The 14516-nt window shown below is 40.3% G+C and overlaps 1 protein-coding gene across 1 annotated transcript in view; it reads right to left on the bottom strand.

Annotated features, from left to right (window-relative positions):
- COG5 (component of oligomeric golgi complex 5) overlaps positions 1–14516 on the bottom strand; it is a 171260-nt gene that overhangs the window by 54843 nt on the left and 101901 nt on the right. The window contains exons 8-10 of the mRNA XM_026046366.1: positions 11213–11378; positions 10194–10306; positions 10022–10099 (exon numbers count right to left, since the gene is read on the bottom strand). Coding sequence (XP_025902151.1) covers positions 10022–10099; positions 10194–10306; positions 11213–11378 — 357 coding nt within the window. The remainder of the gene's footprint in view (positions 1–10021; positions 10100–10193; positions 10307–11212; positions 11379–14516) is intronic.

The following is a 14516-nucleotide window of genomic DNA, read 5'->3' as shown; positions in this document are numbered from 1 at the left end:
GTATAGCTGTGGCTGCCGTGCAAACAAAGTCGCTGCCCAATAACTTGTGTTTTCTGACCTGAACAAATTGTGATCATTAAGTATAAAGGAATTTTATAGCRAGCAAGGCCCTCAGGTCTTGGCTAAGCAACTATATTATGTACGAGGAGAAACAGAGGGGAAAAGGAACAGAGCAAATTTATTTGATGCTGACTTCAGTCAAAATATTTAGGGGGAAAAAGTGATGAATGCAGTTTCAGAGCAGCTAAGAGCCCTGTCTACAGAGTCATCAGAGGTTGCTTCTACAATGTACGAAAGGATATTTCACTTTCTGCAGTGCTAAGATGCAGTCACTCTGGAGGTGCTGATGAACAGTACATGAAGGGAGAGTTTGTGGCAGGAACTAGGGAATAACGCCGCATGAAGGGAGTTTGTGGCAGGAACTAGGGAATAACACTGCCTACGCAAATAGCAGGGGGTATTTCAGTGGGTGGACTGGAGTTCCGAAAATTGGAAGACAGTAAGATATTAGCATGAGATGCTCCTGCTGGTTTGGAGTGCCATATGCAACCACACGCTTCAGAAACCATTTATTTATTTTGTTTAAACCTGTRATTTCTTTTGCTTACACATTAACTCAATATATTATTTTCTTAAGTATGTCTAAGCATCTCAGTGCTTAAAAAATACAAAGAAATCCTTTAATTGTTGAAGAAGAGCAGCTTATAACACAGCTACATTGTCTAGTCATTCAGAAAGGAAACAAATGCAGGTGGAAATGTTTTTTGAAATTTGAGAGACTTGTATTCAAGTACTTTGCCAGGCAATATTTTAAATATACAGTATTCTAATAAAGGTTATTTGTGTGGCTGTAGATTACAATGAACATCTTAACTATTTAAATAACGCGAAATTCCACTTGACAAGAATCAGTACTGCAAAATGACTCATAAATAGGTAGCAAAAGGAAGTGTTTTTCTCCTGCCTAGCAGGAAAATTAAAGGAATGCCCCTTCTCTTATAATGGATGATTTACCTCTTCAAGGGCTTATGAAGATGAGCAGGAGGATGAGAAGAGCAGAGGAGAAGTAACTCTTAAAAATACAGGAAAAGGTATGAGGGCTCCTACTTTTTGGTAAAGTTAGGAAAAACTGGTTTTAACAACTGGTATTTTGCCTAGATAAAACTGGATTAAACCCATGGCCAAAGAGGACACCAACAGCACCTAACGTGATGGATTACTGAAGAAGAGGGAGCACTGGGTGCCTCCACATGAGCGATTCAGCGTGTAGAAGGGATCCTTTTTGGGGCAAATCTGTCTTGTGCCTACGTTTGTGCCTTTTAGTGCACGCTCCAGTGTGATAGCRGACTTTTAGATAAATACACCACCTCACCATTCACTTACAAAGAACAACATTAGCAATTAAATAGCTGTTTGCAGCACATATCACAGGTTTTGTAACAGAACCCACAAAGATGCACTAATATTTTTATCAACTGTTGTTCTGAGACTTCTAGTTGGGAGCTTTTCATTTCTCTTGCTTCTGAGAACAATATAAAATAAAAATAAAGAAAAAGTTAAAATAACTTCCATGGCCCCCTCCCCCCCAAATAAAAATGCTTGCTTTGAAATCTAGTCACAGGCAGATTAACATTTTGTGATACAATCCCTTGTAGCAAGAGCAGCTGACAAGATGAGTAATGAACTGCATCCGATTATCTTTGCAGCTCTGTGGCATCATTTGCCATCAGTTTCCTATTCCATACCCAACAATACTGGGAAAAGGTCACCACTCTGCCAAATTATGTGTTCTCCACATACACCCCCTGCACACACATGATCAATGAATATGTTTAATAACAGCARGAATACACCAGCCTTTGGAAAACCAGGGGTCTGACCACATTATATCTGGGAATAAACTGTTTTACTTGTGTACGGCACAGYATGCCAAAGCTTTATATAACTTTGAACCTCTCAGAAGGAAATTATTCCATTTTAGCATATAATATAACACTATTTCCTCTTTCCACGCAATATGTTCTTTCTTCAGCAAAAGAACCTTAACTGTGATTGATGCTGTCTAAAATTCAGGACAGGAAAGATTCAAGCTGGCATGTGCATTATTTTCTCATTACGGAATACAACTAAATCAAATTGATCAACATTAATTCCCAACAACTGGAGAATTAAAATGGCAAAACAGGATTTCCTCCCCAAATCGGATCCATTTAACTCAGCATCTTCTGAAATGACAACTATGTGTGCTCAGTTTTGCTCTGATCTCACAGCACAGAGTATCACCACCGAAATGACAATTTGCACTATTTAAAATAGAGTTTAGAGGTTATAAATGGAACTGGCTATTTTTTTCCCTAAGAAAACACCGTGAAGATGTTCCTGTAACTGCAAACTTGGATAAACTAATAATCTATCAACTTGTACTAGGAATTAAAAATACAGTCTCTGTTTTTCTCATGGCTTGGTACCACTTTATGCCCAGGGTAGATAGGGCTGATCAGGCAGCGCTCGCTGCTGTACTCAAAGAGGTCAGTGGCCCTTCTGCAGCTTTGGGTAGTGCAAGATGAGTAACTTCAGGCTGGGCTTCTCTTGCCAGTTCTCTGCTGTCAGGAATGATGAACTGAGCAAGTGGCCAGCAATACAACTGAGAACAACCTCAGCACTTCGGACCCGCTGCACAGCTGGCCACAATGAGCAAAACACAGATTTGTTCTTGAAAGAGACATGAATTAYAAGCACTGAAGTCACTTCTGGAATTGGGGCTTAGCTGCTTTTGAAAGTCTTTTTTTTTCCTTGCGAATCTACTCACATCTGTGCAGAGCCAAATGGAAAAACACCAAAATCAGATTCCAAACCCTAAAATTTTATCCCTTTTTATACTCTTTACAATGCAGGAACTTACTCACGCACACTGTGTGMATAGAATTCCTTGTTTATCTAAACTGAACATGTAAATCACACAAAATAAGTCTGGCAAGATGGCCAAAGCAGCAATGAGCTTTCTCCACAGGAGGCCTCGTGTGAGACCTCGGTTCCTATTCAGCTTTAGCTGTTACCTGCACACCCCGTGGTCAGCACCGTGCACGGGCCCTGCTCCTGGGCAGCTTCCTCACAGCAGGGCTGGGCTTTTTCCCAGGAAATTGCAATCACCAGCGCAGGGATAACACTGGATAACGGCAACGCCGGAGATTTGGAAAATGCAGGTTCATCCTGCTCTCTGCCCCAGCTCAGGAAAGCCAAGCTGGACGTAGCRTGAGGATAGCAGGGGAACACAAACTAGAGCCAGGACTTTAAGATAAGGCTCTCCTAAGTAAATCTGTCCATTATTAACATAAAAAGAGAGTCTTTCCTCAATAAAATGAGCATAAATTACTGTGAAAACCTACTGTTTTTCAGTGACAGTTCAACTTTTTTTGAAAAGGTCAGAAAGGTCTAGATTTGGTCTTCATTTCATAGAAGCAGAGCATCCCACTGGCCTTTATGTGGAGATCTAAAGTGTCATCAACCCTGTGTTCAAAAATCAGAGTCCCAAAACATCAAGAAAAGGTGTCAGAGCACCCAGTGCAAGCRGCAGAAACCACAGATTCAGTCGTGTTCTGCACCCTAACTCGTGGTGAGGAAACGACTCCGATTCAGAAGACAGAGCATTCATTTATTGGTATGAAATGGCCAGAAAAAAATAATTCATTTATTGTTGGCTATTAAAAATTCTTTCTTTCAGCAGTCTTTATACCTTCAATGCAGTTTTTCTGTAGCAGGTAAGTATGGAGCACTACCTTTAATGGTGTGAAACCACATTGGTATTCAGCTGTAACAGTTCCAAACTTAGTTTAACGTTGCCTGTTTACAGGATTACACAATTAATTTTGATGAAAAAAAAGTAAGCGACCAGATTTTGAGTGCTAAAACTCCACTCCCACTTACTCACCTGAAAAATGACTTAATTTTACAGTTCAAAAAGTGCAACTCTCATTCCACTATCTAGCTAACAAACCACTGAAAAATACTGTGCTGGGTACCAGTGTCATAAGAGCAAAGACATGCAAAGATCTGCATCCACTGCTGCTCTAAATAACAGTAATGTTGCAGCCTGAAAACTGATTTAAAGTTTCCTCAAACATAAAAACGGAACAGCTTACCTAATTTTAGAAAAACATTCCAAGCTACTAATTAACTTTGCTATTACAGAACTGAAATCTCTTGAGCTCTGTTCTTAATATATCTATTTAGTATCTGACATTAAATCCAAACTCAAGAAATGAGAATGAAAGTACCCACTTCATTCAGTGTTAGATAAGAATGCATGAAGATGCTGAAAATACATACACTTATTTTTACAAATGTCTTTATTTCCTCCACACTGCAGATTTAGAACCAAATGAGTATAATAATTTCCCATCTGTGAATTATCATATTTGTGGGTATTTAACATAGCTGCTCTAACATTCCAATAATAAATCTGACCCACTGTTCTGAGCTCGCTCCCACTTCRTGGCAATCACTTCCAACTTATTTTCCCTGTAAAAACTTTCATTCTTTGACTAGAATGTGAAAAAAATCTTTATTGTGAAGCCTCTTTGAAATGTAAAACAATATAGTGAATATTACCATGAAGCTCGTTGCTGCTGYAGGCTCCTGAAATCAGGCTTTGCATACTAATCCATACAGTGTTTTCCATTTGTAATCAAAGGCTCCCCCATAAAGAAATAGGAGATTTGAGAATAGTGCTCCGAAAACAGAAGAAATTTAAAGGGCAGCCTAAATATTTTTTCCCCCAATAAAGCAGCAGTGCAAATGATTGAACAGTTTTGCCCAACGGGATATTATGGGGCAGAAATAAGGAAATCTTTTTGCACTATTTCTATAGCAACATAATTGCCAAACGTGAGACTGAACAAAAAACCATCACACTCAGAAGTGCAATTAATCTGCGAAGAAACAGACAAGGGCAGTGTTTTGAATAAACCTATTCTATTGTCAAGAAATAGTCTATTAAAAAAAAATCAGAGCATTTAGATTTCCAACTCTGTGTACATTATACATTGCAGGTGAACACATGTCAATAAATGACACTGTGATTTTAAAAATGACCTTGATCTTTGCTTCCCAGCAGGGCACAGAGTGTCATTACACTGAGTGATCAGTTTATACCCAAGGTGTTATAGTTTCTAGACTTCCAGCAGTAATGCAACATTTTAAAAAGGTCTCTTTATGCAGGTGGCAAAAAAATAAAAATTGGTTCTGAAATTTAACCTTCTGAGCTAGAAAAATGAGTCAAGAACATGTACTTTCACCACTCTAATATCTGAATCTTTAAGTGATTCCTTAGAAAAGCTAATCTGTAAGGAATGAAAATACTTAGGTCTTAAATAGTGCCCTATATCTTCAAAACAATTTCAAAACATTAATTAATCCTCTCACCCTCCTGCCAGATAAGGATGCATCAGCGGGAAGCAAATGAACGTAAGTGTTTCCGAGAGGCAGGAGCACCCCAGGGACTCGGCAGTTTTCCTCCAGCTGGAGCAGTGATTTAGTACGTACAGCCACACGCTCCCCTTGACTTCCACACGCCCCACCTGGGCATGAAAGGGCAGTTGTTACTTCTGTCCATACAGCCCTTACTTGATCCAGTAAGACTGGCAAGAAGGATGATAAAAGGTGGCATTTTTGTTAAATGCATTTTTTTTTTCCAGTGGCAACCAACTTCTTACAATTTTCAATCACCACCAACTTACAATTTKCACAAACTCCAACAAACCAGAAGTGGAAAAAACAGGTATCGTTATAACCTATGAAGCCAATCAACCCCAATACCATCCCTGTTATTTATACCTGCACATTTCTGACAGAGGTATAAAATATAAGTCCCAGGGAAAATGCTTTCCCGTGAGAACTGCTTTTGCTGAGCACTCTGAGCCTCCCATTCAAATTAGAACTGAACTACCCTGAACGGGGCTGTCTGGAGACACAAGGACCTACCCAGGTGAAGAGAGCTTTTATTTAGAGAGGCCTCAAAAATCTTGCAACTAATGCAATGATTTGGAGGGGATGAAATAATGAGTATTTTAGGTATTTACAGGATCAAAAACCTGTATTTTCACCTGCATTTCAGTCTGCACAAAGCTCCGGGCTAATGCCTAAATAATAAACAGAAAGCACAGTGGGAATGACGTGCAAGTAATCCAGTTCTGCTTCTACAAAAAAATACAGGAAAATAAATCACATATTTGTAATAATAGGAGGAAACCGGATCATTTTCTGAACTCACATAAGGCAGTAATTAGATTATTTCTCCATTTTTCCACATGGAATTATTTTTAATTGGGTCAACTGAACGTGAATATATGAGGCTAGATGTGAATAATTTCACACCAGGAGCATTTTTGAACAAGTTTAGATCGGAAAGGAGAAATAAGAAGGTGAAATCCAAGTATGTATTTTGGGAAATAAGCATGCATGTTTTCCAGTTAGTCTATGTTATATAATCATTAGGGCATTCCCTTCTGTATCTTTAACACTTCAAYGCGCCAGTGTTGACAACTCAGGGAAAGAGCCTGTTGACTCACCAAATGTTCATCGGGGGAGATGATGCTAAGAAGAGCCCTCCACAAAACACTCAGTAAGGCTCCCAACAACTCTCCTACCCAGAGGCTCCTGTGAACAGCAGCTTTTGCAGCGCTCCTTAGCTCTTAAMCTACGTGGACACCAGGAGAACGAAGGCAGAGATGCCCCTACACGCAGGGTTTCCTCCCAGACTCACCTCCTTCTGAAGAGAGACCCTGTCCCAGCACTTCTCTTGACCAACCAGAGCAAAAAAAACCCACAAGAAAAGCCCTGCTGCCTTTAAGGCTGTTTTTCATTTTGCAAAACTGTCAACTGATGCCTATGTAGCAGTGAAGGACTCAAAACAGATGGAGATCAGAGATCATTTTCAACTCTTTCACAAGGGGCTTCGTGGGACTCTTATCTCTAATTAGGAAAGGGGTTGTCACAGAAAGATATGTTCCAAAGTGCCTTATGCTGAAGTCAGCTGCAGTTGAGATATTAAAATAGCTGAAGCAGGATTAGTCACTACCCACTGCAAGAGAGAAGAAAGCAAGACGAGTAAGCGCGAGTGACCTGCTGGCTCTGGGAAGGGGAACTAAGCCATTGAAAGGAGCGAAATCAAGAGCCAGTCAGTAAGTGAGCAAAAATAGCCACACAAAATTATTTTAAATCGCATTTGCAATTTTAATTTCTACCCTGGACATTTTGTAAAATTACCGCTGCCTTTTAAAATGATAAAGTTTCAAATCAACCCCATAGGTGTTTTCACACAAAACCAGAAATTAGACTTCTGAATTCTGTTGGCCTTACTCATGAGCTAAGGTCTAGTCATTAAGGCTCATAAGGGCAAATAAAACACAAAAAGGTTCATTCTGTCTTGAAATACATGTATTTCTCATTTACGTACCTATAGGGATTCTTTTGATRAAAATGTATATGTGCACATTGAATATCTCCAGAGTAATAATAAATCTGTAGTTCATTACTAATTTGAAATACAGGGGCTTTTAAAATGTCTTAGGAATGCACAACTTATTTTCAAAATGGATGCCAATTCTTCTGCATTCATTTTATATTGTGGCAAAAAAAAAATAGCATAATCTAGATGCAACCAAGGGCAGCCCAGGACTGGGACAAACAGCAGTGGGAATTCCAGCTCTAGGGATTCCAGGATACTCATGTTAAGTCACGTAACTCTTGGCCACATTTAATGGTAGAAAAGTTTGGAAGTGAATTTTGCTTCCAGCACACAAAGTCACAGGGTAGACAAGACGTGAGTGCTGTTTTGTCCTGCTGCTGAACTCCAGCATGCAGAAATTATACATGGCCCTATGCCTCAGATTGTCTGTCTAACAGCTAAYGTCTGTTTTAAACAGGGAGCCTTTGTAAATCCTTGGAATAATTAGTTAATGTTTGTAAAACTGCACTTTTGATACCCAGGATACATCACTACTGCACAGTATTATGGTGAAAGGTAATTAGAAGGTGAGAAAGTACACGTAGCACATGCTTGAGATCCTAATGTAAATAAGAGAACCTGCAGGCTGTGAGACCTGTGAAGAGAAAGACACACAAAAAATCCCCCAATGGAAAAAATAATTTAAAAAAAAAAATACAAAAAGTAGCTTCCTTGCTMTTAGAACTTATGCTTTAAAAAGGCTGTGTCTCCTCCTCTCTTATGCTTCCTCGGATGAAACTTGCACTGCAGTAATCAAAACAAGGAAGCAGATGGACAGGCAAAGTGGTACTGCAGCTGCTGCAGAAGATGACTATAATAATAATGTTGACATCAGGAACAGTAATTAGTGCAGAGCCTGTAGAATGGATGATGCCTTTTCCCATCCTGTGGCGTGGGCACGCTGCCCTAGCCAAGGAGCACGATGCTAATACCTTTAGTTGGTGCTGCTGGTTTGCTCRGGGTGCCAGGGCAGCTGAGCACAAGTGTTTGGGGTGCACTAAAGCAAGCCCCTCTTTCCTCCCTCTGCTGCACAAGCACGGGTGAAATCACACTCTTTCACCTGGGTTTTCATGAGTAAATGCCAAAAGAGCCAAAAAGTCTGCTGAAGAGCAAACCCATTGAAACAGTGAAAACTGCAGAGAGACAAATAGATTTTACTTGGGATATGCAATTTGTCACTTAGATGCAGGGAAGGAAGGGCAATCTGCAATATTGTGGTAGATGCTCAGCATATTACAGCACAAAACCTTCTAGTTTATTTTCTAATGAACTTTTCCTTACTTTAACTTTTTTGAGCTTAACTTTCTTTTTTCATGCRTTCTGCAGAACAATAAACTTTTCTTGTGGCTTTTCTCCATTATCCCCCTTGATGACCAGAAAAGCTCCTACTCCTTTTTCATGAGCTGCTCTCTGAAGGGCAGCTGAACTGATAGGCTCAGGCCATGAACATGAAAAGCTCATTTTTCTGAGCTCCTTTTTCGATCTCAAATGCTCCCAGTTTCATACAGTTCCTYCCCCTGATTCTAGGTTTAACTTTCTGCTTAAAAATGCTGACCTACTGAAGGACCCCACCCAGGCATTAACATATTTTTTTTTTTCCAGATCATACTTTTTAACGCAGAAAACAGTGTATATGTATACATATATGCATAAATATGTATAAACTTTTTGAGGTTCTTTACAACACAGACGGAGAAGCTTAAAATGTCACATCAAAAAGTGATGTTCTTTGGAACATCAACTTCTGGAGCTGGGCTTAGCTGACAGATAAACTCGTACCCTGTGTTTAACCTTCATTATTTGCTTTCACCGTTGAGTAGACCACATTTGCATATGAACAGTTTCCCCAATGTATTTTGAAAATTAAATCCATGCAAATTAAAAATCCAGCCATATACTTGGAAAAGATGATGTCTGCATAAAAACATCTTTTGTTTTTGTTTCTTCTTATCTGCTAAGGTAGCTGGGGTAGATCCCGTAATACTGTTCCTAATACTGAAGGAKATCATTAATCAAATTATTCGGAATAAGAATAGAAAACAGTTCAAATGAATGGGAAAGAATAGGTATKCAGATCTGGGACATTATAGGAAAAGCACAACCATAATTATTTTTCATGGAAAAAATTGCCAAGAAGTAGAGAAACAGATGGCTGAAAGTGCTAGATATCACATGGAGACACATTCTTTTATGCAAACTAACACACTTGAGTAATTACTCAAATCACATAGTATTTTATGGAATGTCATTAATAATCAGTAATAAAAACTGACAGCGCTGCCTTATCAGCTCCCTTTAAAGAAAGCAGAAGAAATCATAAAAAGAATATTTTTATACCCTACAGACATAACCCACAGACCATAACAAGCCTGTCAATGTTAAGTCTGACTTTCACCATTTTGTCATTACTTTAATTACAAAAATATTTGTAATTCTAAAATTGTAAACAAACGCATTTCTTCATCACATTTTCTTAATAGAGCCACTAAGACATATTCAGCTAAATCAAAACTTTACCTTAACTATTTCCTCAATGAAACAGACATGTGAAACAGGATCTCTTTTCTTTGTTAGTACTTTCTGCAAATGCTGCACCTGTAAGAGAGTTTATTGAGAACAGTGACATCTGCTAGTATTTTGTAAGCAACATTGCTTGACTAGACATTTAGGAATTCGTTTCTGCGAGTACCTGTCCACAAGCTGCACAGATTTGATCCATGAGTTTCTCCATGTTTGTCCAGAGAGCGGCTCGAAAAGCTGCCGTGTTCCCAGGTGTCGGCATAGCAGCTCGACCAGGGCCACCTAAAAGTGTATTTAAAAATAAGCAACTTTCAGCTTTCGGGTGCGAAAATCAAAATATCATTTGAAATGCAGGCCTCTATGCACACACTGATGTAAGAAATTTTCTAAAAATACCAGAGTAGCCTAAAACAGCGTGGGGAAAAACGGATTTGTGACTGGCCTCTGCTGTCTCAACTAAGTCAGCTCTGAAGTAGAGCTTACTGATTTACAGAAACAGCAGCTCAACCTCTGCATGCATTTGTAARCTGCAAATAATGTGATGTTCCAGCTGTGTTACTCTTAAACCATCACTTTCCTTGACGAGGGYTGTATCCCTTTGTTAGGCTAGTGATGCTCTTTCCAGACCCCACACTTGCCACAGTGGTGACAGAGGCTTTAAAAGCTTGTGTTGCCCAAGCTCAAACCTGTCCCCCACTGGGTGCTCTGAACTACGTGTGGACATTTTAATGATGCAATGTTACCTCACATTGCAAATACTGCGTTGAGAAGATTTCCACCCAACAAAAGCATTTCACTGTAGTGACAGATCTGTTCCATTGCTTAAAAATAATCTCTGCCCATGATCCTCCCACCAACAGAAATAAGACAGAACCGGAGTCCTCTTTCTGTGACAAATTCCTCAGAAAATGCTACAAAACTGTAGCATTAATGAAGACAATCTTTCTGGGCAAGTGCAGGATAGTGAGGGGAAAAAAAAAGAACACCTCTAAGCACAATAAAAATATTCTGGCCCAATTCTGGTTTTGTATTTGCTGATTTTTAAGACTTGCCTATTCCCATCCTCCAGTGGYTAAAGAAAGAGGGGAAAACAATGATAGCAGGCTCAGATGTGAAAGATTCTTCTATTTCACAACATCCKACAGTTCCGCCAAAACAGCCCAAGTATCTGTAAGACAAGTATGGTACCTCTTGTAACAGCCTGAGATGGCTGGGTCAATACTTTGATATCCAAAGCATTTCTTATGTTCTCCTCGAGGACTGTGCAGTATCCATCCACCACACTAGCAATGGTATCCTTCAATGTGCCAAGGTTATGGAAAACCTGGAGCGCAGTTCCCACTTGAGTAGGATTCTAGGGAGAGAAGATGGGCAGAAATGGTGATTTGTTCATCCCCCCTGAGGCACCAGTAACTGGGCTGGTTCTTCTCCAAGTTCAGTCTGCTGATTCATCTCATTTAACATTAARTAACTGGTATCCTTACTGGGTAACAGAGAGCAGAAGGAAAAGGGGGGGATTTCCTTCACTGCTTAGCTGGRGTGTCATCCTCTGAATAAGAAGAGGGGGGAAATAATAAAGGAAAGTGSGGGAAGAGCTTCTGGCAAAAGCTTCCCTGGGGTGGGTTACCAGGAATTGATCCAATAATTCACAGGTTAGTTACAGCACTGCTATATCCAGCTATGGGGTAGGKAGCACTATTGTTTTAACATACAGCTATCTGTTGCAGTACTGTCATTTATGTGCCAAAGAGCTGATTAAATGTGATATAGTGGCTTAAAAAAACCCACATCCACAGGCAAGCAGGACAAGCCCCTGTTACTAACTTCTGCAGAATTTAAGGTTATATTTCTGCATTTCCATGTCTAGTGCTGACAATAACTTCATCTTCTTCCTCACTACAGAATTCATAGCACAGAACAACCCAGCGGTAGCTTCCAAAGCTTGCAAAAACCATAGCTCCCTGGCCTCTGTATTGCTTGGAGCTTTTCCAAAACAGGAGAAAGTGAAAAGTATCCAAAACCTTGCATGTCCATTGTTTAAGAGACCCTTGATTAAGAATAAATCCGCTAATTTCACCGAGCAATACTAAACCCTGGCACTGGAGCACAAGTACTGTCATCCCCACAGGGACCACGGTGTTGACATCCAGCATTCAGAGGCAGTTAGTGGAGGGGATGTGGCACAGCAGAAACCCCCTCCTTGGTCATTAACCCCGTCCTTGGTCATTTTACTCCCCGGTTTCTACCAGCAGCCAAGAAGAGGGGCCGGCAGCCGCGCAGCGCCCGGCCCGGACACTGTGACGGGCCTGGGACTGGTAGGTTTGGCTCTGGACAGCTGGGTACGCTGTAATATTTCTAAGTAGCCTGTGGGTGGGTTTGTGGAGGTGGGAAAAGAAGACTRAAGATGAACAGGATGTGGAAAATGAAGAATAGTATAATGCAAGAAGGGTATTTAGAGAGAGAATGAGCACAAGAGCTTCCCTTCTCAAAAGGGAAAGGACAAGGAATGCAGCAAAAAGAAACARGAAGGAAGGAAGAATGAAACTGCAAATAAGGGATGCAAAGACAGGAAGGACTCACCAGTCACCACTGTCCCTCCCACTGAAACTGCTCTAAGTTGTATAGAACACGTGCACGATTATAAACCCTGATGGCAGGCCAGCAATATAACATCAGTGCTTTGCTCCGACAGCGACAGCACTCAACCAGGTTCTAATCAGTCCGTGCTCTCAGATTAACTAACAACCAAAGCAGCAGAGCAGTGAGAGGCCAAGAGGGGCCTCACAGCCTGGGTAAGCAGGGGTGAGCAGCTAGGGACTCTCCTGGCAAAGAGGCTCCGGAGGCACAGATGAACAGGGGCCTCCCCAGGCCACAGGTGAGGTAACAGCCCTGCGGCTGCCGGGCAAGGGAGAAACGGGAGTTGCTCCTGAGCTGCTTTCCAAAGAGCTCTCTCTTCTTTTCCCTATCTATACTCTTTAAATGAGTCATTCCCTAGTCAGGAAAAGTCAGTGCACAACCAAAACACATTCTTACGGAAACCTGACATCCTCTGAAAAACTTTAAAAAAACCATTAAGAAAATTAGAATCAGAGAGGAACAAAACTAATGCAGAAGCTTTAGTCTTCTRTTGCTTTAAATCCTGCGCATGGCCCCTGACAGAGGCCCATATATTTACCTCACATAACAGGAATAGATTAAAACCCTGGCAATATATGATAAAATATCATGTTTGTGTCATATATAACATCCCTTCTCTCCTTAAAAACAGTCTGTGTTTTATTTACCTCAGACAGGCTCTATAAAGCCTGTGTTGCCGTGTCACTAAACCTAAGAGAATCGCATTTTTTATGCACAGCCAGTACCTAGGTTTAGACACAGCATTAAAAAAATGGAGCATCTCTTGGGAACAATTGCATTACGTGGAAACCAAATGTTGGGAAGCAAGAGGAAAACAAACAATCATAGCAGCAGGTTTGCACACCCGGCTCACAATTAGACTGGTTTGCATTAATACATCCTGAAGAAAAGTTGGAAAATGAGTACTGCCGATTATTTAGAATTATTTAGAATAATTTGCCCCTAACATGTTTCTTCCTTTTGATAAAACTTGAAGCTTCTGGCATGTCTGGGATTCGTAAGATTGCCACAATCTTTGTGAAAAGGACACAGCGCCTTCCAAGCAACAAACTGTCTGCACTGCAAAAAGGAATTAGGGTATAATCTCAAGGAATAATATTCTGAATAACAATTCAACAGGAACAACGGGGAAAAATAATTATGTTGGAGAAGGATTCCGATGAGTTTATTAACAAATTTCCTAATCAAATTGTCTGCCACCACAAGTAACTACACTCGGTAATTTTTAATTGCTCTCCTTAGAAGCTCTTTCCATAGGATCCTCTGTTCCTTTTAAGTGCATTATTTTGGGAATGAGGGCTCTGAGGTAGTATTGCACCAAACAAAATAAATCAGATTTTTTTCTCTATGTAACAATAGGTAGTTAAAGGAATAACCAGACATAAGTCCTCCTGTAACAAGAATGGTTTCTATCAAAAGTAATGTTTTACACAATAGACCAGGTTCTTAAAAATACTTGCACATACGTAGTAAACTTAAGGGTTATAGTAATAGAGAGAGCAGGGCACAAAGAATGCTAGTTGTGCAGTACAATGTAATGTGTATAAATACAAGACAAAATAAACCCACAAAATAAACCATAAACTGTAGGCCTGCAATCCTACCAATTTCAGTGATCTTTGGATGATAAATATTACAAAATAATGAAACCTGGTACTAAGGAGAAATGGAGTCAAGTCCAGAAATGGGACATGGAGCTTCTAGAGAGAGTCCAGCGGAGGGCAACAAAGATGATGAAGGGGCTGGAACATCTCTCGTATGAGGAGAGACTGAGTGAGCTGGGCCTGTTTAGCCTGGAGAAGAGCAGGTTGAGAGGGAATCTGACCAATACGCATAAATAACAGAGGGGAGAATG

The sequence above is a fragment of the Nothoprocta perdicaria genome, unplaced genomic scaffold (genome assembly GCF_003342845.1).
Source record: "Nothoprocta perdicaria isolate Ctin4 unplaced genomic scaffold, notPer1 scaffold_44, whole genome shotgun sequence".
Lineage (NCBI taxonomy): Eukaryota > Metazoa > Chordata > Aves > Tinamiformes > Tinamidae > Nothoprocta > Nothoprocta perdicaria.
Note: the sequence above shows the minus strand (reverse complement) of the source record. Positions and strands in the feature narration are given on the sequence as shown.